The 27295-nt window shown below is 43.4% G+C and overlaps 1 protein-coding gene across 1 annotated transcript; it reads right to left on the reverse strand.

The window, feature by feature from the left end:
• On the reverse strand, positions 1 to 27291 carry slc16a10 (solute carrier family 16 member 10). Its single transcript, XM_080860740.1, has 6 exons — positions 26763 to 27291; positions 11668 to 11812; positions 10747 to 11161; positions 2146 to 2289; positions 1690 to 1918; positions 1 to 608 (listed from the first exon to the last, which is right to left on the reverse strand). Exons 1-6 carry the CDS (start codon positions 27094 to 27096, stop codon positions 382 to 384), a joined length of 1494 nt encoding a protein of 497 aa, XP_080716866.1. The 5' UTR covers positions 27097 to 27291; the 3' UTR covers positions 1 to 381.
• Between the last annotated feature and the right edge of the window lie 4 nt (positions 27292 to 27295).

The following is a 27295-nucleotide window of genomic DNA, read 5'->3' on the forward strand; positions in this document are numbered from 1 at the left end:
TTTCCATGGTCAGATAAGTGCTTGATAAACATTTTAAAGCACCCTGGTGAAGAATGTAGTTTTCCCTTGTAAAAAAATTCAAGTTTTCCTTATTTCCACCTCAAAATCTCAAGGTCACTCGACAGCTGGAAGATTGATGTAAAACCACGGCCCTATGCATAGCTCACAGAGATCATATTAATATTACAAATGCACACTCCTGCTTTTTCATTGATATGTTTTGGTGCATGAAGACTTTCCTTCCTCCCTTATATACACTGAGTAGGCATACACTGGTAAACACAAATTCCACTGATGCTTGGCACAATATAAAACCATACAGCCTTTCACTCTTATGAATGCCCTGTGTGTATGATTTTTTTCTTGAAACACAGAAACTCATTAGATGACAGACTCGGGCTCTATGCTCTTGCCGTCTCCATGGCCTCCGTCCCTCTTGTACTCCACCATCTTCTGCCCACTGTCTGCTGCCGCCGCCGCCGCCTCCCGTGCCTTACGCCGACGCTCCACCCAGGGGATGAGGCACAGCATGGCCCCGCCGACCAGGGGCGGGATGCCTGCTAGGTAGAAGGCCAGGTCGTAACTCTGCTGCCGATCCCTTAGGTAACCTGTCAGTGGGATAAGGAAAGTCAACAGAATGAATTAAAAGCATGGATTAGGACACATTAACGCCCTTCCTTCAACCCCCACCAACTCCCACACATTCACACACAGACAGCCCTAATCCCTATGAGTGTCCACAGACAGCTTGTTCCACCCTGATTTAGTGCTTAACCTATATTAAATTCCCATCTCTCTGGAATTGAGGCATGGAAAATACCCCCCTTGTCCAGCATGGCAGTGTTAACAGTTTACACATGACCATGGCCATCCCTCCCTTACTCTGCCATGTGTCTGTGACATAGGCAAGATGTTATCCTAATTAAACTAGCGCTGAGAGGAAGAATGGCTGCCTGTGCATTCACATTCAACTGTTAGCACACGCAGTGCTATTTTAGCTAGATTTATAATGGGTGCGCATTACAAGCCAAGAAGGAAGAATGCTGGCAGGGCGGTTTCTGAGGTGGAATAATTTCAGCACACTTTGCCTGGAGTCATTTGGCAAATATCTTTCTTCTACTTCCTTTTATTCTACAGCATTCATCTCCCTTCCCCACCCATGACCTTCGTTGTATGAACATGAATCTGGATTCAGCGACTTCTGTCTTTGTTGCCTTGTGGTTCAATACCAGGCGTCAGCCAGCAGAGGGCACTGTGAGAGCAGGAGCTCTGACCTCCCACCCCCAAGGAAGAGCACTGCAGTATACAGTGCTTTAGCCTTTTTGTTGTTTCTTTGGAGGGATGTGCCAATGGAAATCTAATATCTACTGTCTTCATAGTCACATTACATACAGTAAACCATCCAAAGGATGAATTTAGTGTTTGCTCCCAGATAATTAGTACTAAAAGCAACTGACACTTGCTTTTATAGCCAAATGGCTTTAAAAGTGCACTACAACTTCCAACCACAAAGCTATCAATCTGAAAGTGTGACAAGAAAGCAGTAGATATGCTAGTGTTTGTTCTAACTTACTTGGCAAATAAAATCTGATTCTGATTCTGATTCTGAACCATTTGAGCATTAAGGGTACATTTCTGTTTTCTCACGCTACTCACTACAGTATCAGCTGTGAAAGAGCAAGCCTGTACCTGCAATGGGCGGCCCTACAGTCATGGGCACAGACATCATGCCTAACAGGAAGCCGATGGCCTGGGACACGTCTGCTGCGCCCACCAGCTCGAAGGCGATGGGTGCCATGATGCAGATGAAGCAGCCATCAAACAGCCCCATGAGTAGGCACACGGCGATCAGCCCGCCAAAGACGTGACACAGTGGGATCATCATGGACATCAGCCCGATCACCAGGAACGACACCACCTATGGGGAGGTAAAGAGGGGATGTTAGATCATCTTTAGATACCACTTCCATTTCTTTCATTTAACTCTGAAATCCTAGCGCAAATCAGGCTCCCAACGGTTCAGAACCTACATACGCAGACCCTCGACTTAGAGGGCAATTATGGTTAAAGTTCATAGATCTAAATGCAGTGGCGCCAGTTCCGCCTTCCATTGTCTGACAGCTGTAGAGAATAACGTGTCAGTACCTGCAGGTACACCTTGTTGACCCCAGGCACGTAGTCAGCCACCCTGCCGAAAATGAGACGGCCCACCGCGGACGTGATGCCTATGCACAGGAGCAGAACCTCCTTGTTGGCATCCTTCCCGAATCGCTCCTCCACGTGTTTCATCTGGAAAGAGACAAACCATCTGGTGACGAGCTGAAGACTGCATTAACAAACTTCTATATTTCAGGAACTTAACATACACAACATACATAATGGAATGTATACCGAAAACAAACGGATACTGCACAGACAAGATATTACAAAATGTAAGCACAGGGCTACTCCGGGCAACTTCAATAACTGTCATCCGCTCATAATGATCATGGATGTGATGCATCATTTCAGGCGGCTTCTTTAAGACGGGTTCAAACTTTTAGAAGAGGAAAAAGGTTCCATGGTTATCGGTAACTCAGGTTCCTGCATGTCTGTGTTGTTTCTGGTGTTGGTGAGTGTGGGTAAGGTTACATGTGTCGTGTATATTACATTTACATTTAGTCATTTTGCGACGTACAAGGGAGAGAACAATCAAGCTACGAGCAATAGAGACCTAGTGTTACAGTAAATACTATTTTACATAAGAAATTGAAAAAAAGAGCAAGAATTACCGCTTTTACCGCCAAATGGCTTTAAAAGTGCACTACAACTTCCAACCACAAACTTATCAATCTGAAAGTGTGACAAGAAAGCAGTAGATATTAGGGATGCAACGGTTTTCGGTATTTTATCGAACCGTTCGGTTCGCCCTGTTCGGTTCGGTTGACCCAGGTGAACCGCGATATTACGGTATGGGTGACATTAAACTTTTAATTTAATATGTGGTTATAATGAATGCACGCATGTATTGGGCGATAGCCATGACTGCTTGGGACCCAGGGGACTGAGTTCTGCGCTCCACAACCATGCAACAACCAATCAGAATTGTACTGACTTTCCCAAGAGCCAATCAGCGCTCTGAATGCAGACGCTGGAGATCCATATGAGGAGAAACGAAACTTTCCCTGTTGCAGCACGATCATGGCGAGTCATCAAGAAACGGAGAAAAGAAAATTTGAAGGCATCGTCATCTTACAAATCAGCTGTATGGGAACATTTTGGGTTCAGTGTGGAGTATGATGACAAAGGGAAAAAGATCGTCAGCAAGCGAGGCACGGTGTGCAAGCATTGCTTTACTACGATCGCCTACTCCACAGGTAATACATCCAACATGTTGCCACTTGACCCGTCATCACCCGGCTGTAACTCTAAGTGGAGCAGCACGGTTTGTCGCCGAAAACACAACCATCCATTGCTGCAGCATTTCAGCAACAATATGCTTATAATTCCGAAAAACACAAGGCAATATCCAACTCAATGGGCGTCTTCATAGGGAAAGACATGCAGCCCTATTCAGTAGTTTTAGGCACGGGATTCCGTCAAATGATAAAGACCATTGATCCTCGTTTTAATATCCTCTCCCGCACGCATTTCAGCAGCAAAATAATTCCAGAACTGTATGAAGTGACTAGGAGAGAGGAGGTTTGTTCTGTTGTTCTTTAAGGGTGTATTTATAACAGTTAAGTATTTTCTAGGGTTTAAGTGTGTGAATGACAATGTTTGTTGTTTGAGTTTATTGAATAATGTCAATGTTTACATTTCACATTACTTTACAGTATACTGCACTTTACTATTTTTAATATTGCCTGTTTTTGACAGAAGGCCAGAATAGTGTTCCTTGTTTAAAATACATTTTGTGATTTGACTTAATATGTGCCCTTTTTACATTTAATTGCATCTTGCATTGTCTCTGCAAGTGTGAGTAGAAGCACCTTGTTGACTTAAAATAGAAAAGACAAATATAACCTAATGCGTGTTAGCGGCAGGATAATATTGATATATCGAAACCGAACCGTTACCGTGGCCCAAAAACCGTGATACAAACCGAACCGTGGCCACACTGTACCGTTGCATCCCTAGTAGATATGCTAGTGTGGTAGGCCTATATGGAGCAGTAGATATGCTAGTGTGGTAGATGGCGCAGTAGATATGCTAGTGTGGAGCAGTAGATATGCTAGTGTGGAGCAGTAGATATGCTAGTGTGGTAGGCCTATATGGAGCAGTAGATATGCTAGTGTGGTAGATGGCGCAGTAGATATGCTAGTGTGGAGCAGTAGATATGCTAGTGTGGTAGATGGCGCAGTAGATATGCTGGTGTGGAGCAGTAGATATGCTGGTGTGGAGCAGTAGATATGCTAGTGTGGAGCAGTAGATATGCTAGTGTGGTAGGCCTATATGGAGCAGTAGATATGCTAGTGTGGTAGATGGCGCAGTAGATATGCTAGTGTGGAGCAGTAGATATGCTAGTGTGGTAGATGGCGCAGTAGATATGCTAGTGTGGAGCAGTAGATATGCTAGTGTGGTAGATGGCGCAGTAGATATGCTAGTGTGGATCAGTAGATATGCTAGTGTGGAGCAGTAGATATGCTAGTGTGGTAGATATGCTAGTGTGGAGCAGTAGATGCTAGTGTGGAGCAGTAGATATGCTAGTGTGGTAGATATGCTAGTGTGGAGCAGAAGATATGCTAGTGTGGAGCAGTAGATATGCTAGTGTGGCGCAGTAGATATGCTAGTGTGGAGCAGTAGATATGCTAGTGTGGCGCAGTAGATATGCTAGTGTGGCGCAGTAGATATGCTAGTGTGGTAGATATGCTAGTGTGGAGCAGTAGATTATGCTAGTGTGGAGCAGTAGATATGCTAGTGTGGAGCAGTAGATATGCTAGTGTGGAGCAGTAGATATGCTAGTGTGGCGCAGTAGATATGCTAGTGTGGCGCAGTAGATATGCTAGTGTGGAGCAGTAGATATGCTAGTGTGGAGCAGTAGATATGCTAGTGTGGAGCAGTAGATATGCTAGTTTGGAGCAGTAGATATGCTAGTGTGGCGCAGTAGATATACTAGTGTGGAGCGGTAGATATGCTAGTGTGGAGCAGTAGATATGCTAGTGTGGAGCAGTAGATATGCTAGTGTGGTAGATATGCTAGTGTGGTAGATATGCTAGTGTGGTAGATGGAGCAGTAGATATGGTAGATGGAGCAGTAGATTTAAGCAATATGACGTGAATGAGCGGTTGGTAAAGGATATCCCCAAGGCTGTGAAGTGTAATATAAATACAATGTAGAGGTGATAGCCTAACGACTTGCTTTACTTCTCTTCTTCCTGTCACCTCCATCTGTGCCTGGCCCCAGTATCTGAGCAGAGGGGCCTTTTTTAGGGGCTTAACATCCTGCCGCGCCCCTTTTAGTCCTGCCTGCAGAAGGGGGGAGGGGAACAACGCTGCCCTACACTGCTGGCCCTGTGTCTATAATTCATATTTACTGCTCTCACCCCACTGCTGCATTCCATTTAGCCCAAAATGCAGTCGTTTACCATCGGAGAATCCATTTGTACGGTCCAATCACAAAAGAGGAGGAGAAAGAGCGTTGGGGAGGCGGGAGAGAGGCAGAAAGGCAGAGAGAAGAGAATGAAGCCCAGATGGTTGGGTTTGGGGCCCGTACGCTGGAGTCCACCCCACAGCAGCGCACCAATCTGGGGCTCCAGCAGCGGAGCAGCCCCTGCAGCCTGGAGCCATGCCAGTCCTCTGCCTCCTGGGACTCCACTGGGCTTCCTGCTCAGATGCTCAAAGAGCCTCTATTCCTACAGCAAGCAGAGCCCACCATCTCCGCGATTCACCATAACAACGGGAAAGACGTGGAGAATCCACATTGTGCTGACAAACTTCAGTATTTTCCAAGTAACCCTGAAACGGTCCAATCATTGAAGCTGAAGTGATTCCGTTCAACAAACAAAAAACACATCCAATCAAAGTGCGCACATATCCCTGCCCCCAGCACACACAGATAGGTGCACAAAGCTCTGTGGATGATTGACGCATCATTATGCAATGCCACAGGCTCCATTAGTGACTCCTGGGCTTTCGCTCTGGTCCATTAAGTCCTCAGCTCGGTGGAAAGAGCTTAATCAGAGCAACGCACCAGACGAACCTGAGCTGCTCCCCAGGGGACGGACAGACAGTCCTCACACAACACCAGATGGGCCCAAACATGCGCTCACTCGCTCGCGGACGGACTAGTGGAAAATCCACCAGGTCCCTAATGGGCTGGGGAGAGCACTGCGCCGCACGCAGGAACCCTGGGATGTCAACACCCGGAGAGGTCAAAGGTCCCCTGTGTGTGTCTTAAGGCTCTGCCTGACAAACAAGCAGATGGAAAGGGAGAACACCATATATTCCCTTTGGAAACTGGACCTATGAATCCTATTCCTTGACCACGGCATATGCAGATACGGTATGCCAGAGAGGGTCAAATAAATCATGCCCAATTAAAAGGACATCTGGTAGATATCTAGCACAACATAACAGGATGTGCCAGGCTGAGCTGCCCCCATCATGAGGACCTATGAAATATAATCAGACGGTCTTATCACAAGTTCTGGGCGTATCCCATAGTGTACTGAATTTCCATCCATCTAAGTACAAGGCGCCTTCAAGCACATGGTAGGTGAGGTGAAATTTTTATTGAATTTGCATAAGGGAACATATATAATTTTTTAGCCAAATCAAGGGCTGTGCTGAGAACAAAGGCTCACTAAAGCCGTAATCAACAATTTTCTTACACAATGTTGTTACACTACGGCATTTGTTAAAGCAAAACATTTAATACAGCAATTCATTTTCAGTTATCATGCAGCTTGACATTGCCAGGAAAGGTTGGACTTTCTATGTCATGTTAGAATGTATCCATTACTCAAGTTAAATTCCTTGTTGGGCGTATAACCGGAAGGGTGAAATAAACGGACTGAACTTTGCCACTAAACTATCTTGTGTTGCGCAGGGAAATAAAATAAAGGCAAGCCTTGCCTCAGCAAACTGCACTGACACTGATAAAGACATGATGATGATGCATGATGTTTCCACGGTGTAAACAGGATTTCAGATCTGCACTGGCAACAATGCGATATTCTTACTCAACTTTCTCAAATATTTCTGTCCATTTTGAACCCATGACGTCTGAAAACCTCAGTTTCAAGAATTATTTTGAATAATTTCTGAGAATCCTGAATCCTGAGAATCTCTCTCAAACCTCCACCATATCTACCCCAATCCCCTCTACACAACTCTCTTTTGAGATTTGCACGTCTGTGAACTAAACAATGTCCATTGAGCAAACTTGACTTCAGGAGGTAATGCTGAAGCTCAGACTGGTTAGCAACATTATGCCAGAGCAACCATTAGAGGGACCAGTGACTGGTGCTGCCACCCAACTTGGACACTGATATGTATGAAATGATCTTCTGGACTGTGTTGACTTTGAGCTCACCTGCCTGTTATCGTGCACAGTGACACGTGTCACGCCTCATGGCTGCTATCAAGGCCTCTTGGAACACAGTGAAAAGCTTGCAACAGTGCTGGAACATCCTACCCACGCAAACAGTCTGAAACGCTCAGAGGGAGGAGGAAAAAACAGCTGTGATGTCTCCCACGTGACGTTCAAATGATGCAACGGTCCCAGTGTTGGATGCAGCAGAAACTCCTTTCCGAGAGTGCTAACGTAAACTAAACTCCTGATGGAGAGAGAGTGCCTCTCAACCTCTCACCTCACACTCACATTCATTTAGTGCGGCTGCAGAGTCTCTCCTCAGGCTCACAGAAGCAGCTTAACTGCAAACTCCTGCTGGTGTGGTTTATTAAGGACCGGTGGTGGGGGCACTCTGTTATAAAAAAAAAACATAACCGGTGCCAGTATACTGTATGGTTGAGAATGTCAAGAGACTTAGAATCAGTATGGTTCATTGAGAGGTACCTTAAGGGAACACATTGAGAAGGCTAAGGAGAGCCATTTTGTACCATGAATCAGCATAAAGTCCAGGATTAGTTCAAACATGGCAGTTCAATGTTCTTGAGGTTCTTTAAGGTTGTGAGCAACAGTAGTTACACCATAGCAATCCCAGAGTTCATTTATACAAGTCAGATCCATTACTGCGCAACTGGATCTCTTTAGCAACCTCTCAGTGAGTGGAATGTGTTTTTCAAAATAACCTTATCATAAATAAACTCTTTCGCAATGTTCTTGGCTGCCACAAATACCCTTCTTCGTTTAAGATGTTGGTCAGATGCTTTCAAACCCCTCGATATCTGCACAGGACCAACAGGAGAGCCAGTGAGGGGTGGATCTGCTTCGACCTTTGACCTATGCAAACTTGAACTGATATGAGTTTTTGCCTCAAGACAAGGGAACGGTCTAATAGCCGAACAGCACTCAGACCAGATTACAGCTCCATGAACGATTCTCCACTTGGTTCCATATCCTGTGTCTCGTAGCTGAATCTGGAGCGGACAATCAGCTGACCATAGACATAGTGCTGACCATAGACATAGTGCTGTCTCGTCTGACCAGCAGACCCAAGAGAGGTGTTTGCACTAGCCATAGAGACACACCACTGGGGGCCAGTCCATCCCTTCAATAACAGTCACCATGTCCAAATAAACAGGGCCATCTTGAGCTGCACAGCACGTCTTCCTCTCTCACCCCTCATCAGAGACAGACGGCAGATCTCTTCTGAGGTGAAGCTTCAGCAAAATAAGTGGTACTGAACTCTCGTGCGTGGTATGGAATACAAGCATAACACCCGTGTGTGTTTACGTTACTGAGTCCTGACTGTAACTGGAGCTTTTCTGCCCTCAGATCATGTCTCCTCGTTCATGTTTATTTTCTTTACAACAAAACAGCATGTGTGTGGAGGATGTTAAAAGATTTTTGATCACATCGGGCGCAACGGCAGTAAAAAGCCAGTCATGATATTATCCATGGACAGGAAAATAAATTAGATTAATCATAATTTTTTATGAGGTCACTAAACCAATTCATCTGACTCCATTCAATGATGCCGTTGTTTTGAATAGTACCGGCACTGTGAGTCCTCTGGTTAGGAAAAGGAAGGAAAAGCATGGCACAAAAGGAATTGTATGATTGTTGAATGAATGAATAGTTCATAGTCACAATAAACGGTAAACTAAACTGTTACAGGTACAGAACAAATTATATGTAAGGGAGAAAGCCAAAAGTGTTTTGAACAACCATTAACAATGGCACTGTCTTCAATTAAAGTTGCCAAGTGTTCAATATATTAGTTGCCAATTAAACCAAATCAGATTAAGTACACTAAATGCAAAGAATCTGAAAACAAACCCAAAATGAGTGAGTGAGTGAGATAAAGAGATTAGGAGAGATTGAGCAAATAGAGGTTTAGGAGAGATTGAGCAAATAGAGAGAACTCAAGAGAAGAGAAGAGAAGAGAAGAGAAGAGAAGAGAAGAGAAGAGAAGAGAAGAGAGGGTCAACTTTGGGCCTACGTGTTGGCGGGGTGATCACACCAAGGATGCAGGAAAAGCCTTATCATTTGCCTCCCTCATAGGGGGTGGTGTAACTGATCACACCAGATGTTTGAGGCTTGTACCTGTAACCATATGCCAGTGAGATCAGCGAGAAGTCCTCTGATATCCTGCCTTTTTGAACCTCTGGTCCAACTTCCTAAGTCTGGGAGTCCATTTGTAAGATTTTAAACACTCTCAGAGTCAATTCTCAGAGTGATTCTGAAATAAATGGATTCTTTCCTAAAGCAATGATTTGAATGCTATTTGTTCAACTTCTGCCTCTTATCATAATGCTATCTTTTTGTATATCCTCACAATTATATTTGAATACTCAAATCTACCAACTCAAGCTAACCACTTCAAAAGGTATAAGCAATAACAACGTGATCTGATTCATTTGCGGCAGTGAACGATGATACACGACCGACTCGACTGACCCTGCCCAGCGTGTACTGTGCGTTTGTGCTGAGGCAGGAGTAGAGGAGGAAAAAACAAGCAGTAATTTCACAAGTCTGAAGGTCGGCAGCCGGCGGCGGCCGCAGCAGCGCAGGCCTCTCAGCCACGCTGTCTGTGGAGGCCCTGCAGCGGCACCGGCTTCCTGTGCCGTGGAGTTCCCATCACCTTTCGCACCGATGCCACATGAATAAGAACATTACATGTCGTTGTGAGGGAGCTCCAGTCGGCCTGGTTGGTGAGGACTGCCTCCTCACGTGTCGCCTGACGCCAGTGGTCTGCTGTTTTTGACCTGCTTTCCCTGCTGGACGCTCCATGAATATAATAAAGGGCACTGATAGCCTTGCTTTCACACGACAGCTCGAATCCTTCGGATAACACGACGAGTGTGAAAAACAAGGAGATGCGTTACACTGACCTGAGGCCAGATGGAAATTCGAGACAAGATGAGAAATTACCTACTGAGAATTGCTCGAATAGATCAATACAAGGAAAAACCAACACTGGTCTCCCCACTGTCTGTGACACCAGCTCCACACTCAACTGTGAAAACGTGCCGTATGTCTTCTATAGAAATGTAATGGATGGAACTGTGACAATACATGGACAAACAGATACAAAATAAACGATCCCACATTCATTCAGAAACACTCTAATGCAGACTAACGCGCACACACACACACACACACACAAACACACACACACACAAACACACACACACTTACCAGGTGAACATAAGGCACAAAGTACCCATACAGGGCAGCGGGGATGCCGAAAGCCCAGATGCGGTAGCCCAGCGACTTCCAGATGTTGATGTTGAAGATCTTGCCAACGCCGCCACTTTTGCTCTTGGAGGTGGGCGGCAGCAGGGGCCTGTAGGTGAAGCCGGCCAGCATGAGGATGAACATGAAGATGCTCAGGAGGCGCAGGGTGTTCTGCAGGCCCACCTCCACCAGCAGCATCTTCAGCAGGAAGGGCAGCGTCATGGTGAACACGCTGCTGCCCGCCGTCACGATGCCGTTCACCAGGCCCAGGCGCTTCTTGAAGTAGTGGCCCAGGATGACCAAGCTCGGCTGGTAGGCGAACGAGCAGCCGGTGGCAAACACTATGCCATAGGTGAAGTACATGGGCCCCAGGGATCTGGATAGGAGGCAGCATAGTGTTTTGTATGGTAAATGAAAGTACATCGGTTTCAGGATATGACACGTAGAGATACATAGAAAATGACATATTGTCTCAATTACAAACAGGTAGAACAAGCTAAAGCCTGAGTCATCTCCAACTACATCACAATTACAGCAATCCAGACCAATGGTTAAACAGTGATAAACTGTGGTTGAATGTCTAAAATCTGCTCATTTTTAATGTGTATAAATTGACTATGATGGTTGTGGTTTGTGGTTGTGTGAAGCCACTTGGGTAATTCGAACACTAGTTGTTCTAAAAGAGTCGGCAGTGAGCACAGCCTTACCGCTTGTGTCATTTAAGAGATTGCACTGGAATCGACTACATCATTTTGTTTCCAAACGATTGTTTGCAAAACAATTCACATTCCATTGAAGAGAAGAGCCTCAGGAATCCTGACCTGGAGAAACTAGTGATACACAGGAATAACATCCGACTGGTGAAGGAGAGGAAGTACTTACGTCACAAAGGAACTGGCCAGCAATCCGATCAACGCTACAGCTGCGCCTCCTATGGCTGTTATCCTGCAGCCTAGCAGGTCTGTGACCACGCTGACGATGGGTGAGCAGAAGAAGATCATTCCCATGGAGAGGGAGCCCACCCACGCTGCACACAGACACACACAGAGACACACACACACAGGAGGACATGCAGATTGGTATCAAAAAAGACAAAAGGCTTTAGCAACATCACACACTAGCAAATAAGGAGGAATTGTTTTAAAATAGTGGCACTTTCCAGTATTTTTTTTTTTTTTAAAGTCTCTAAAAGCCGCCTGTTTATCAGGTCAAATAGCGGAGCTATCAAAAGATGGAGTATTTCCTGACAGTGTTTGCTTGGCGAGTTAACATGAATGGCTTTGCCTTGCCCTTTGGAATGGACTCCGGCTTAATGGGTGAGGGTTGATTCTTTGAGAACACAGTGGAAAAAAGGTTGTGTAGGCTAGGCCTAAAACATAGGCAAACACATCACTATGTAGATGTCACGTCCACCTATATACTAACAAAAAAAATATCTTTAAGAGGGTACAGCTTGGGCAAACAAAAATGAACGTAGGAGGTATACCCAGCATAACATATTGATTCCCTGGTGAATGCAACACACTAACCCACTCATCAGCATGTATGTGTGCAGGCTGAAGCCTAAAATCAACAAGGATCAATAAAGCCTCAAAAACAACTCCACAGGCATGCAGGCATAAGGTTAGCTCTCATCAGCTGTTTGTCTGCACAGACAGGGTCCAGCAGCTCAGTTTCCCCTGTCCCAGCGGGACCAGGGAGGACTCCAGTGTTTAGCAAGACACAGACAGACAGGGATCACCACTTGAAAATAAACAGTCCGCATGACGTCTGATAAATATTGTTTCGGACATTTCTTCTGACCTCCACGAAAAGCAAACAGCTGACGTTTAGGACGAGCAAAACAAGAAAGTGTGGGTTATGAACGTACACAGCCAGCCATTGTGCAAGGGGTTAAAAAGTGCCCTTTGACCGGCAAGAGTACAGGGGGACGTGTGCCAAAATGAAGAAATGTTTTTTTTTTTTTTGTTTTTTTTTTAAGGCATAACTCGGCCATGCCTGCTGAGGTTGGAAACACACGAGTCTGTCTCCACACATCACATTCTTTTTTTTCTGCTGCACAGACAAGTTTCCAGGCTGGCTGAAGCTGGACTGAAGGCCTATGGAGGGAAATGTGAATGCTGCCTCTGTAGTGAAACTGATGAGTCCAAGAGTTTTATTCTCAACAGGAAATCACTATTCCTTTTTCGAGGCCGCATTGTCTTGTGATTCTGTGGTGCAAATACGTCACCAATACAGCGTGATACTAAGCGTCGACAAAGCTGAAAAGACCACTTCACCTAATGACGAATGAAAAGGAAACGCTAAACAAAAGTTATGCACAAAGGAAACAACAACTTCAAGCTCAGGCAGAGGAAAAAGCGAGATAATCAGGAACCACTACAAGGACAGATGTGGTGAGAGGTGCCCCAAGAATAACCTCAGCCCGTAGACTTCCATGAGTCGTAAACAATAGGGCCATCCGTAAACAATAAGATACAAACTATCAACAAACTATCACCCTTTCTATCTTGATTTATAAGTCTATTCATAGCTTCAATATGTTCCATAACCGCTCTTTCTTTAAGTAGACCCATAGTAGAGACCAGGGCAAATGTAACCCTGAACCCATTCAAATCCACAGTGTGGTGTTCTGAAGTGGCTGAAAGGACGCGATGACCTCCCAAATGGAGCCGGATATTACTGTTGCATTTTCATCTGTTGGCCTATCCACAACTAAATGCATTTGAACAGCCTTCAGAAGTCCAGACTGAGAATGTAATTTCAGGCTGGTGGTTTTTTTGCCGTGACGTCCACTGGAGAATCCCTGCACAGTCCCTCGGGGGCTAGTCTGTCACTGACAGCACCGACTGAGAAGAAAAATCTTCCAAACTCACCTCATAACCTCGCGTCCTCCCTGTCTGAACCCAATAACCCTCCGTCTGGGCCAAACTAATGTCAGACCACCCCCCACCCCCCCACAGAGAGATGCTGTGAAACAGTCCACCCACATTAACTCCTAACAAATATAATGGTATCCATCGGTTTTACTCTAGTTTATGCACTTGATTATTTTAAGTGTCAAGTTTAACATTTTACTGCTGCCTTTACTGAGAAAACAGAGCTCTCAACAGTCAGGATGTTTCAACATAACACAGCTTTCTCAAACATGGTGTTATGGATGCTTTGGATTGAGCTTCACTTAGTTCTCTGGAGTTGAAAGCACACATGTCTATGGGGGGTTCGAATCTGCATTTTGAGGGAAGAACAAGTTGGATATAAGTGAGTAATCCACTCCAGTTGAAAGTTATACCACAAACTATGTACAACCTGCCAGTTTCTTCATACTGCTGCTGCTGGTTTCAGTTAAGTGCAAAATAGCCTTAGAAACCATAGAAAAAAAAAGCACTTGGTATATATTTAGTTGAGTGGCAAAGTCTCAGAGTTCTAGTGTTCTTGTGCATCTTTTACGGAAACCCAGGGGGCCAAAGGTTGTTCCTTGACCATGCGCAACCCACCCTGTGTGCTTGCTTCCTGCAACGCCACAAATAGGAGCCCACTTCTTCAAGTCCAAACACATGACGGAAGGTGGTGAAGCCCAGATGGAGCAGATAGGAACAGTTCCGTTTCCCTTTTCCTCAACTCAACGTAGGTTTAAATGGGAAGTACTAGCCACCTCGAAACACATAACTCTCCATGTTGCAATCACAACAAAAATAACCACCATCCCAGACGAGCCTCTGGATCATATTAAATCATGACTTCTGAGGTTGCTTAATCTGGGTCAGTATTTTAAAATGGTGTTGATGTTGCCGTGTACAAATCTGTAGTAAGTTAAGCAAAGAAGTAAAAAAATTACTTTTGAGTAGGAACACCACAGTTACAACAGACATAAAGGTGTGGTTTTTGGTACACACCTCCAAAATGTGAAGGTGCAAAACAAATTGCGTATTTTAGAAATCAGAATACTCTGCTGAAATAAATCACAGCCCCGCTCTACACAGCTATCTTAGTTTATAATATGCTTCAACAGCTCAGAGAACAGAATATGGGTCACTGGGTTAGCAGAACAGGTTTGATATTGGCCAATCTCTTCTGTACATATAGGTATAGGCCTCTCCACACTGTGCCCTTTGAAATGTTCAAGTTGTTTGCATAAAGTACGCATGTGAAGCTCGTCTGACATGACATGGAGTGATGACCTATGTAAATGAGGAGGACCCAGGCAGCCATGAGTCGGTTTGGATGTGTAGGCGAGTATGTTATTATGGCTTGGGTAGGAAAATTGTTACCCTCAAATGGGCATCCGTTATGGCCAAGCAGAAAGTGAAGTGAAGTTTGGATGGGATGTGGAAGTATGCGCTGTTGTTTGAAACATAGGTATACCGGCCAATCTAAGTATGTTTTGAGGATCTTTGCTCTGGTTTCTTTGCTTTGTGTTTTGATTTGTCAGTTTTTTTTATTAGTAGCCTTACTCAGGCCTAGAAAAAAAAATGTTGTGTTTCCTGTTTCAGCCCTGAAAAAATTAGGGTAGGTAGGTAGGGATTATCTTTTTTTTTTTATTATAATTTTTTTTTTTAAACAATTGTGACGGACCAAGCCCCCTGTAACCGTTTATCCGTGGCCATGGCCACAAGCTCAGAGTCAGAGTAAAGTTTTCCAGTTTTTTTTTGGTTTATTATTTTTCAAAAGTTCAAGTATCCAAAAGTTATTTCACAAACTCATTAATTCCATTCCATCAGGCATTCACAAATCTCACAAAGAACATAATTCTGTTAAGCCTCTAAAGCAGTGGTCCCCAAACCTTTTAGGCCCAAGATCACCGACCTTTGCCTAGGTGAAGGCAAGATCTACCTATTGAGGCGTTGAGAGAAAAAGACTGTCCAGACTTCAAACTGCACTTACAGCTTATCTTTGTATTGGGCCTAGTTGTAATGGAATTAAATCAAACACTTTGGTACAGCTTTCAAATTGATGTGACCAAGAACACATTTAACCAGGGGTTCTCAATTATATCAATTATCAATCCATCTCAAACTATAATTTGTCTAAATTATTTCCACAGCCCATATAGAACCACAGACAGCAATTATTTTATTAGTTTAACGCTGAAACTAGATTTTCATCTTCATTTCCAATTTGAAATCTCTATCTATCTGCAATACCGTTCGCGGCCACTACTTAACTTCGGCGGTCTCACACTTGCCATGCGTACACAGGAATTGAAAGCACACGCAGCATCTACTGTTTGGGCAAACCTGGATACAGGGCTGTTAACGATGTGCTTTTCGCGTAGAAGTCTCTAGAAATCTGGCACCTTATTCAATTTCAAGTTCAATTTAAGAATCCTCCTGAGAACACTTCAGCTGTGTTCAGAGATATTTTCTGCCTATGGTCTTCCGAAGTCCGTAAGAAAACAGTTAGAAAATGAAAATGATTTTTTTATTTATTTTTTTGGAGATCGAAAGGGAAACGCGGCCAACCCCCCAAAAAAGTCTAGGGTCGGCAGTTTTTTTTAGGGTCGGTCGGGAAACAGGAAACACAACATTTTTTTTCCTAGTCCTAGGACATTTGAAGAGAAAGTGTATCTGGACTATCAGTCATCCAACATCATGTACCTGAAAGTTAGTGTTCCTGTGATTTAGCTTAGCTGAGGATACGCAGACTGATGTTCACGTACACTGTGCTGTTCCGGACTGGATCAGAGGGTTTGCAGACTAAAACGTAAAAGTAGATGTGAATGTATCTTGTTTCACAGGCTTTCGCACCAGAAACTTGCAGTCAATCTAAGTCGAGTAATGGCTCCTGCATAACATCTAATTTACTTAAGTGCCTTTTGGGGATAACGGACAACAAGTAGGTGATAACCTGTATAACTAAGTGCTGTACAACAAATCCATCTTACAGCTTCATTGTGCTAGCTGGGCAATCAAACAAGTGAGAATTGCAAAGAAATGCGACTAAAGCGAGGAATCAGCCTCCCCAGTGCACCAGGAACCTAGCCTACATCCCTGACCACGTGTGGCTGTGATGAAACCCTGTGCGCTGTACAGTGGCTCCACTGATTGCTTCAGCTGCTGCTCAAACACAGGTATTCCAGATCGTCAGCCGCCTGCTTGGTCCGTCTCTTGCTGTTCATAAGGCCTCTGACTCTCGCCGCTCAGTGGCTCGGTTTGATCTGGGGAGGCTAAGCTGCTCTATGCTGACAAACTGGCCCGCGGCCAACACCTCCCACTGTGAACACAGGCCTCGGATCTGTCTCGTGCCAGCCGGGGGTGCAGTCAGCTCAGGGCAGGGTCCTCTTTTAGCTTTATTAGGGGGGAATAATCAATTAGCCAGCAAAGCCCTTCCCGGGCTAATGCATTGTCTCAGCTCCCGACAGCTTTGGTTATTACAAACCATTACATACTTTAATCTATTTTGAGATCTGACATAGTGACTCAACTGGGTGAAATGTACACATGTATTAAGGACATTATGAGGAACCCCAGAAGCAACATGCTGCAACATGTTGAGCTCACACAGGAACCACATTCACTTAAGTTTCCCCCAAAGGAAATCCAGTCCTACAGACGTGTTAAAACAACTTCAGGAGCACTATTGCCTTTCAAAGAAGATTATTTTATAAACTCTAGAAAGAGAGACACACAAAGAGAATGTGGGTTTACAGGAAGAGTTCAAAACACAGATCACTACCATAGAATAACCTATGTTAGAATATTAATAAGCACGCTAAAGTTGAGGAAGGGACCGGAGGCAGAGTCAGTTTTCTGGAGTTTGTATCATTAAACAAACACATTAACACCTATAAAGCTGCACATTAATACAACTCAAAATTAAGTAATTCCAAGAGGTGATCTGTTCCACAAAGGGGTAAGAGTTGTTAAATTCTTCCCCAGGTTTCTGCCATCTGAGCTCAAAGAGAGGACCCTCCTGAACAAATGCCTGCCAACCTTGTACAGTACAGTTCTCCTTGAGTTATCTGGTGTAACACTGAACTAATTATGATACACCAGACTCCTGGTGTATACTCTGCTCTCTCTTGGCACAGGGCACCACACACCCTGGTGCAACCCTGTGATGTCAAGCATTCAAAAGGAGCCCAAATCATGCCATTACCGCAGCCCACCTGACCAGCAATTGCGTAAATGCTTTTAATCCCCTGGGCCCCATGCATGGTGCTGGTGCACCGCTCACATCTGGCCGCTGAAACTCAGACGCCCACGTTAGAGGCTCACAGCTGGGACACATTACTGTGGGATTTTCCTATAGGAGGATTGGGTGGGAGTGACAATTGATGAATGGAAATTGCTGAGGTTAGGATTCGGACAAAAAAGTCCCATAGCTATCCATGAAGCTGGACTAGAAACTGCAATTCTGATGCTTAAATGCACCTGAAGAACAAGATAGTATAACAGAGCTGTTGAATTTAATTTTCCATTTACACAATACATTATGGGGGAGTGCATCATGTGCATAGCTTGTCAAATGCTTTGATGTTTATATTGTGTGAGTCGTGGTTATAACAGCTATTTAGCTTCCAGACCCAATCAACCTGGTCCAAGCTCCCAGACTTCAGCAGGACTTCAAAACTGACAAATATTGATAGTCCCATACTAGCATAGTCAAGCCCCTGGGAATACAAGCTACAACAGTGCTCATAGTCCCAGAGGACATATTCTGCGGTTAAGGCTGCAAAACAGGGACCTAGGAGAGAAATTTCCCAGGGAAGAGACTGAAAGTAGAAGGTGATTAGACCACATCACCAGAAAGGGGGGGCACCTACAAGAAGTGGCTTGTTAACATCTGTTCAATGCACAATCCTCATTCTTGGTGACTATAGATGGAGAAGGGAAGATTATATGCTGCCTTCAAATTGCAGCAATCTCTGACACAAAATCAATCGCATTACTGTTATTATTTTCCAACCTGTTCTGGAATTACAGCAAATACTTTAGTCCAAATAGCACAGCACTCAGCTGGATAGGGACAAATGTTTTAAGAAACAACTATCATTTCTCCCTCCATCACCCAGCGACCTTGAGGTCCTCTGATAAGCACTCCGCAGCCATACAGAGTGAACGAGGGGTAAATAACAAATATAAATGCCCCCACATGCTGAAACAGAGGAGGCATATGCAACCATCTCCACTGGAATGATACGAGAGCATGAAAACAAGGACACTGCTGGAATGATGCATAGCAAATCATCTGCACCAAACTCCCCCGGATTTATGCAGTCAAATGGAGATTGTGATCATGTGGAAATGGATAACATTGGAGTGCAGCAGCCAACCTTGTCACCTACCGAGGGCCTTATCACCTACCAAGGGCCTTATCGCTACCAAGGGCCTTATCGCCTACGGAAACGTGAAAAGCCATGCTTAGGCAGTCACACCTACATCCCACCCCAACTCCCTTGACTCCTTGTCACCATCCCCACGCCATCATGTTAAGTTCCCAGAAAGTATGGAGAGCCTAGGGCTGGGCGATTTTTCGATTTCGATTTTAATCGCGATGTAATTTTTTTCTACGGTTTTAAATGAGACGTTCGATTAGACGGCGCCTTCAAAAAAAAAAAAAAAAAAATCAATGTTTTCACAGACCCGCGAATACAGCGCCGCACGTAGCCCATGGGCGTCGCGACAATGTAATTGGGGGGGGACAAGACCCCCTCACTTTTCAAAACAAGTCGTTTCGACCCCCCCCACTTTTGCAGTCAAAATAGTGCGTGCGTGACTGCTGGTCTACTAGTCCATTATTCTTTCCATTGCTTCACAATTAAATCCGTTCAACTTTATCAGTGGGGAATACCCACAGCAATATAAATCCACTCCGCATTTTCCTGGTGTACTACGCAGCCTCATCACGCACGCAGATTCAACTGTCATTAATGTTCATTCATTCTCTGATCTGATCGGAGCGTCGCGCTAGAAGCAGACCACAGAAATGGACATACGGATTTTTTTTTCGAAGAAGAGGAAAGTAAGTCAGAGTTGCCCAAGTTTTACCTGTAGTGGACAATTAAGGACCACCCAATGGACATTATCTGGCTATAATCGTATTGTTATTGCCATAACAACCGTGAGCTAATCTGGCGTTAACGTTAGCTAGCTAATGGCAGTTTTTCTAACGACAGCAGCGACTAAACACACACTCACCAAAGAAGATTTTTTTTTTTTAATGTGTCACTCACTTGTATACCTCTCTTTGACTCACACACGAAAGATGATGTCAATGCCACAAATAAAATGAACATTGGTGTGCTGGGCATGCTGTCAAGCTTTGCCATGTATGAAAACTATTTCCCCTACGTGAACCGTTTACTTCTGGCAGCTTCCATCCTTAAAGACTTTGGGTTTCAATACACATTTGGCCATTTCTGACCTGAACAGTCATACTTTAATGAGGTGGTCAGTTTGAATGTAGCCAACATAATTATCAGGCCACCAAACCTATATCAATTGTGAATTTGATATGCTGATAACATGATTTACATCTCAGAGAAAAACATGGTAAAATGCACCAGAATGCGGGTATTTGCATGTACGTTTTTCAAAAAAATTTGGGGTGATTTTGTTCATATCGTGATATAAAATCGAAATCGAAAATTTTTGGGGGAAAAAATCGAAATATAACTTTTTCCCATATCGCCCAGCCCTAGGAGAGCCTACTGTTGATTGGCAGGCTGTCATTTTCTAGCCCGAGACCCAATCCCAAGGGTCCAGCACTCAAACAACCTTCTCCATCCCCGCTTTCATTTCTTACTTTCTCTCCCTCCCATGTCGAACCCGCTCTCCAGGAGTCTGCCTAACTATCACAGAAACTAAGAAACTTCAAGAAGAGCCAGCTGCCTGTTGACGTTTTCAGACAACAGTGAAGCTCGTTTTCTATTTAGAAGCTTTTTATCATCCATTTTGACATATCGCACTCACCCTTCACTCAAACGTAACGTTAGCCTATTACACAGTTTGTAAGGCCATTAGGCCAAAACGTTTTTTTTTTTTTATTAATTGCGCACTAAAAAAAAATTGGCAGCGTTAACGCAAAGCGCAAAGCGTTTAACACAAAGGGTCTCAATATCCTACTGTCAAGGACATAGCCTCATCTGATCATTTCTGTGTGTTCTTTGATGTATTTATGCCCCCACACATTATGAACAGATCTATGACTATAAAAAGAGGGTTATAAACCATCACAAGTGCAATCTGTTTGAGTTGGCACTTTCAAGGACCTCGAGTCCACTGTCAGACTATGTAGGTGATTTGCTGAATAATTTGAATTCAACTGGTAAATATTATGGATGATATTATTCAAGTGAACGTTAAGATAGTCACTGACAAACAAACAGCACCATGGAACAATCCAAGGAAGGAAAGTATGCAAATTTCAGATCCACTATGAAATCTAAAAAGAGACAGTCTTTCTTTTCCATCATCATCAGTGGAAACATAAACAATACTCGTGTGTTAATCGCGACAGTCAAGAAGTTGACTAACCCCCTTCAAAGTTAGCACCTGAACTCCTCTCTGCTAATAAATGCAACGAAAGGCAAAAAAGATCCAATCAGGCAGACTGATTCTCTCAATAACTAACCACTCATCATTTGGAATCACCAGCAACAAAGAGAGGGGAACTCAAATTGACCTCCGAATATAGTTTGATAGAAAATGAATACAGAATCTCAATGTCAAATGGCTATATTTATCACTTTCAGTGAGGTTTCTGTGCCAATCACAGCACTCAAACAGCTGTAATTAAAGTTTTAAATGGCATTCGCCTCAATACCAATACAGGCAAAACATCAGTCCAAATGTTAATGGACCTAAGTGCAGCCTTTGACACTGTTGATCGTACTATATTACTACAGACTGGGATATTTGGTTGGACTTTCAGGTAAGGTTTTCAAGTGGCTCATATCATATTTACAAGACAGAAACTTCTTTCTTGCCATTGGAAACTATACCAACACCAACATTCTTGACCTATGGTGTCCCACAGGGGGGGATCCTGGGGCCTTTGTTATTCAACCTTTATACGCTCTCACTAAAACAAATCATTAAAGACAATACGATTTCCTATCAAAGCTTTGCTGATGGCACCAATATTCACGTAGCCCTCATATCTAATGACTATGGCCCCCTAGAATCTCTTTGTCAATGCATTGACCACAAAATAAAAGCTTGGTTGTCTAAAAATTCTAAAAAAAATCATTTAGCTCCATCTTTAATCTTTAGTTTTTCTATGTTCATTTAACTGAATTGAAACACTTTTCCTTCTGTAATCTTTTATTTTTTTATATTCTGTTATCTGTTAATTTGTGAAGCACTTTGAATTAACAATGTGCATGAATTGTGCAATATAAATAAACTTGCCTTGCCCATGCTTTTTTAATCTTCCAAGTCTCATAGAAGGCCTTATATGCTATTGGTTTGCATATCTGTCAGTAACCCCTTCAGGGCATGGGCTGATGTTGACAAGTTGAATAGGAAAGCCAACTGATTGGTGTGTAAGGCTATGCCGTTTTCCCCACATGCAGCTGTGAGTTCCCATGTTTACTCTCTCCTTTATCTACCAACAACCTTCACCTGAACTCAGTGTCCAGCTAACATGAGACAGAGATCAAATGCTCTGTTAACCATTAATAGCAGTCTACTTTGGGGTTATCAACTATGTTCTGAACAGCAGCAATTCGTTTTTTTGTTAACAGAAATCCACCATGGATAAATATTGTCAGATCTGTGATAGGTGAAAGGAGAATGTACTTACACGTAGATAAAATGTTGATGACATGTAATCCACATTAAAAACATTGGCTGATATCAGTTAATCATGCCATAGGTCTACATCTTGTTTAAGGTTTCCTGAAAAACAGTGTTCTATAAGATTTTATACTAAAAAGTGGGCAGTCTATTGTTAGCTTTTCATTTTTTAAGTAGTTCCGCTAATTGGATAATAATGACTGAGGCAGGACCCCACCCAGTGTCCAACAGGGGGTCTGTGACGTTCAGTCTTCATTGAAAGTGGCACCATCTCATAGTCAGAACACAAAAGCCTAACATATAAGGCTGTGTTGCTCCCTCAACGTTGAGTTGTCAAAACGTGTCTTGGTCTGCATGGCTCATTCACTCTCTCAAGTGTAAATGATTAAATCAGAAGAATAGTTTTGGGTTGGGGCATATTCAAAGTGCTGAGTGGTTAATGTATAAAAAACTATGTGCATACATACATGACTATGCAATTTCACTTGAGTCATCATCTTTGTCCACTTCTGTAATTTTACACACATGGCCTCTGCTTCAGCCTTTATGGCAACATGTGATCTTTTTGATGGCATTCCAGCATATCTGACAAAGTCTTTATTTTTTTAGATTCATTAGGCGAGGGCTTAAATCTCTAGGATTTTGAAATGGCTCGAAAAGGGTTGACCTTGATGAAAACTACAATGTGGTTTTAGTGGTACGTACATGCAAATATCGATGAAAAAAACGACTGAAACTGCTGAAACTGCTCTGACATTATTCACCAAACGAAGTTGGACCTTGGGTCCCCAGAATAGACCCCTTCTGGCATTCCATAAAAGGACCAAAAACCGGTGCGGCTCCAGCTGTTTGAAGTCTCTCTGCAGGGTGGAGGCAAGGGCCGCCTGGGTGTGTTCTCTCTTGAGCACCACCCCAAAGGTTCATGTTGTGATTGGTCAGTAAAACTTTGGCCAGCAGGCCTATCTATCTCACTGCTGGCATGGACACAGGCACGAGCTGTACCTTGCATACTAGGGGAGGGAGAACCTCAGTTAACACACAAAAGAGATCATTATTGCAACAAACCGATTGGGGTTCAAAAACACACCCTTCTGTTGTTACTCAGAAGAATCACCAGTGTCCGATATATACGCCACTATTGATTTGATTATAAAACAATGTCATTTTCCATTCAGAAAGTGCTTGTTGCAGTTGTGTCAGATGATTGAATCCAGTGACACAGTTACTGAGATCTAATGACAGAATACTTGGTTACAAAGTGTATAGAAAAATGTATATATTAACTTAAAACTACATGACATCTCCATTTTCTTTCATGCCTCAAAATTGCTGCCAACATACTCCTAAACCCTTTCCCACCTAACGCCTTTTGCTGTCTTCACATAGCCTTTAACACTGGATTAGCTTATAATAATTTGTTTATCCTTCTCAGTGAGCAGGCTGAATAGGTTTCTAGAGGCTTTCACTCTGCTCTCGCCGGGAGGTCCAAGCCTGACTGTAGACTGTAGGCCCCCATGTAAGGGGGAGGAGGTTGTAAGAATTCACCCTGACCAACTGGATTAAATGAAGACCTCTGGTGAATGGCATGATAAGCACACAAAGGTGACAGTCAGATTTGACATCCCCACCCCTAATTATGTTCTGAATAATATAAAATGACGGTTAGCAAGACATAGATATAGAAACAGAGCATTTTGGTCACATTGTATTTAGTTTGTTCAAAACTAAAGAGAAACACCAGTAGCTGCAGTGATGGTCTCACTGAAGGGGATGACCAGGAGGGTGGGTGAATGTTGCTGATTAGGCGTGATCTGTAGCGTCTTGATTAAACAGAGTTGTGTTCTTACACTGACATGTGCATGTCACAGTTAAAAAGAATTTTTTTTTTAATAAACACCCTTTATTAACAGTCTGCGCTTGGTTATCAAAATAGAAATGTCGCTGCTACTTGCGGAGGTAGAGCTGAAACTCAAGGCCTTGCCACATTCTTCTTTGATCGCACAGGTCCACGCCTCAAAACTACCATGTTGGCACAGACCAACTTTTGCATCCTCCTAAAGTACACGGTCAGTTGAGAGTACTGCTGTAAGGGTGAGCAACATCGCAGACTTATTTCTACATGAAAGATTCAAAACCTGCCGCCAAGCACATCTAATCAAATGTTACATACAGACAGAGAGGAAATAGCCTAGCCTACTAACATATTCCAATTCAGTGTCTGATGTCTAGATTAGACCACATGGCACACACACACACACACACACACACACACACACACACACACACACACACACACACACACACACACACACACACTACAGGAAACCTTCCCAGGATAAGGCATGTTTCTCTTGTAACAACCTTTCAAAAGTCCAACATTTCAGTTCATGCACATTCTTGGTTAATCTTAACACAATCATATTTGTCTAAAAACAAAGCCACTGTTAACATATAACACTGTTCCATTAAAGCCATCCATTATTTAAACATATGGAAGACTAGGCAGTTTAGACCCAGGTCATATTTCATCCAAACTGCGTCTAGCCACAGCCAGTTTCTAATCTATTTCAGCTACTCTGGATCACCAGGATATGATCACTGACATTTACCAAAAAGGTGTGGATTTGGGCCTAAAGGTTAATGAACAGCCTTTAACCTTTAAACTTTAGAACTGCGTGTTTCCTGACAGCCAGTTTTAGATGATGGGCTTTAAGATTTGCCATTATCATTATCAGAGCAATTTACTGCAGATTAGATACTGTAGTCTTCCTGTGCCTGTTCTTGAGTGGCCACTACTATTTAAATCTATTCAGTGTTGTGAACACTGTTGAGCAGCCTAGTCATACAGGGATATGGGTGATTAAGGCCCCATCACGCTTAATCAACGCTAATCAATACTATCAGTGTTTCCTGTCTGCGAGATGCATAGAAACCTGCAACAACTAATTGTGGAGTTTAGTGATAGCTTAACACAATCCTTGTTTGAACCTTCAGAGAACAGATTTAAGATAGCCCATGTATATTAACCAGCGTCTCTAACAACTGCTTGAACTAAGAAATGTTATAGGCCTATCAGGGGTGTGAGGTTCCTGAGAACATCAAGCCACTTTGTTAAGAGCTATTAGTCCCAACCTTCCCCACCCCATTCTACATCTATATTGTCTCCTCTCAGAGCAAGCCTGACTGGCAGCAACAGGTGGCTGGAAACGTAACACAGGAAGCTGGAATATTCAAGTGATGGCCAAGGCCAAGACAGGGGAAAAATACACAGACACAAAGCCTCCAATGTGTACTGACCACTTATCATCCTGTTTGTTAACATGTCATTACCAAGTCACATCCCAAGATTTGACAGTGACTGTTACTCTACAGTAATGATACTCTGTAATACCGACCTTGCAACCAACACATGCAAGTGGTGAAAAATTCAATTGATCAAACAGTCACTAGAGTGTGTATTTTGCTATCCAAGCATATGCATCACTACTGAAAGTGATATGATCTAGGCAGGATGCCTTGGCGTTTACAAACAGCATAGCCTCACTTCTTGAAAGGACAAAAACAGAATGAGCACAGTATCAAATAGCTAATATTTACCTTTATATATTAATGAATGAATTAATTCGCACTCTTATAATAGCTGATTACTTTTTTGATGAATTAACTAATAATAGATTATATCTATCTATAAGCAAGCTTTTGAAGTTTGAAGCAGTGTACAGCTGTGCCTGTTGTCAAACACATTGTATTGCTGTCATTGCCTTCATCATGCATTTCACATGCACAACCTTTAGTATGTTAGCAGACTGGCTGCCGTATTTATATGGAAGCATTACATATATGTATTTGTTCATCTATTGTACCATTCATTTTAATTGGAGTATGTAATTTGAAATAACCCATGATGCTGAAACAACCATATCAAGTTGTTGATATGGTCATGATGTGCAAACTATAACCAAACTCTGAAGACCATTCCCCATTTCATATTTGAGAGCCATAGGTGCTAGGTCATATAGCTAACATTAAATCGAAACTTCCTTAGCCCACACGTGCGCAAGACTGACAAGATACAGTGGAGTCATTGTGTGCTCTGCAAAAAAACTCCATAAAATAACGAATACAATTATTTGTTTCAACTCTTGACTTCGTTCGTTCGTTCATAGGGCATACTACAACTAAAGGCTAACACTTTCCTACAACGCTGTGCTGTGTACACACGGTGAGACAACTTACAAGTTTTGAATTGCAGGTCTTTGTCGTCCTCTGATCCGAACTCCTTCAGGAGATACACAAACAAGATACCAAAGGCGTTCTGGATACCGAATACTGATCCATTGCACCACATTGCCGCCAACATGACTACCCATCCCCATCCTCCCTCCGGTGGCTCAAACTCTTTCTCGGGTTCGGACACTTTCTCAGTGACCGCTTGTTTGCTGTCCCCGTTCTCCTTCATCTCTGCAGGTACATTGAGGGGTTTCGTCTCTGTCTTTCCTTCAGCCTCATCAGCCACAATGTCTTTATTTGCGCCAGCTTCGTTATCTGTCATCTTCTGGCCTTCTGTCATGCCTTGATGGAGAGGAGAAAGAAAATCGCTGTTGAAGAGTCAGATGGCGATGTCCTTATCGTTGATTTTCAGACCAGTGCAATCAGGCGACGGTTTGTTACCTCAGCTGCTGTCGTTGCATGGGCTGCAGAATTTGTCTCCACTGCGCGTTAGCTCGGTATTTTATTTGAATCTACAAGGAGCGTTAAACTGCCATTTC

Source organism: Sprattus sprattus (assembly GCF_963457725.1).
Source record: "Sprattus sprattus genome assembly, chromosome: 2".
NCBI lineage: Eukaryota > Metazoa > Chordata > Actinopteri > Clupeiformes > Clupeidae > Sprattus > Sprattus sprattus.

What these genes read in the sequence shown, in the direction of transcription:
- slc16a10 (XM_080860740.1), bottom strand. Translation starts at nt 27,096, where the DNA reads ATGACAGAAGGCCAGAAGATGACAGATAACGAAGCTGGCGCAAATAAA. An exon ending in AGACCTGCAATTCAAAACTT is followed by an intron (nt 11,813 to 26,762) that starts GTAAGTTGTCTC and finishes GTCTGTGTGCAG; the next exon opens with CGTGGGTGGGCTCCCTCTCC. An exon ending in CTGGCCAGTTCCTTTGTGAC is followed by an intron (nt 11,162 to 11,667) that starts GTAAGTACTTCC and finishes CCTCCTATCCAG; the next exon opens with ATCCCTGGGGCCCATGTACT.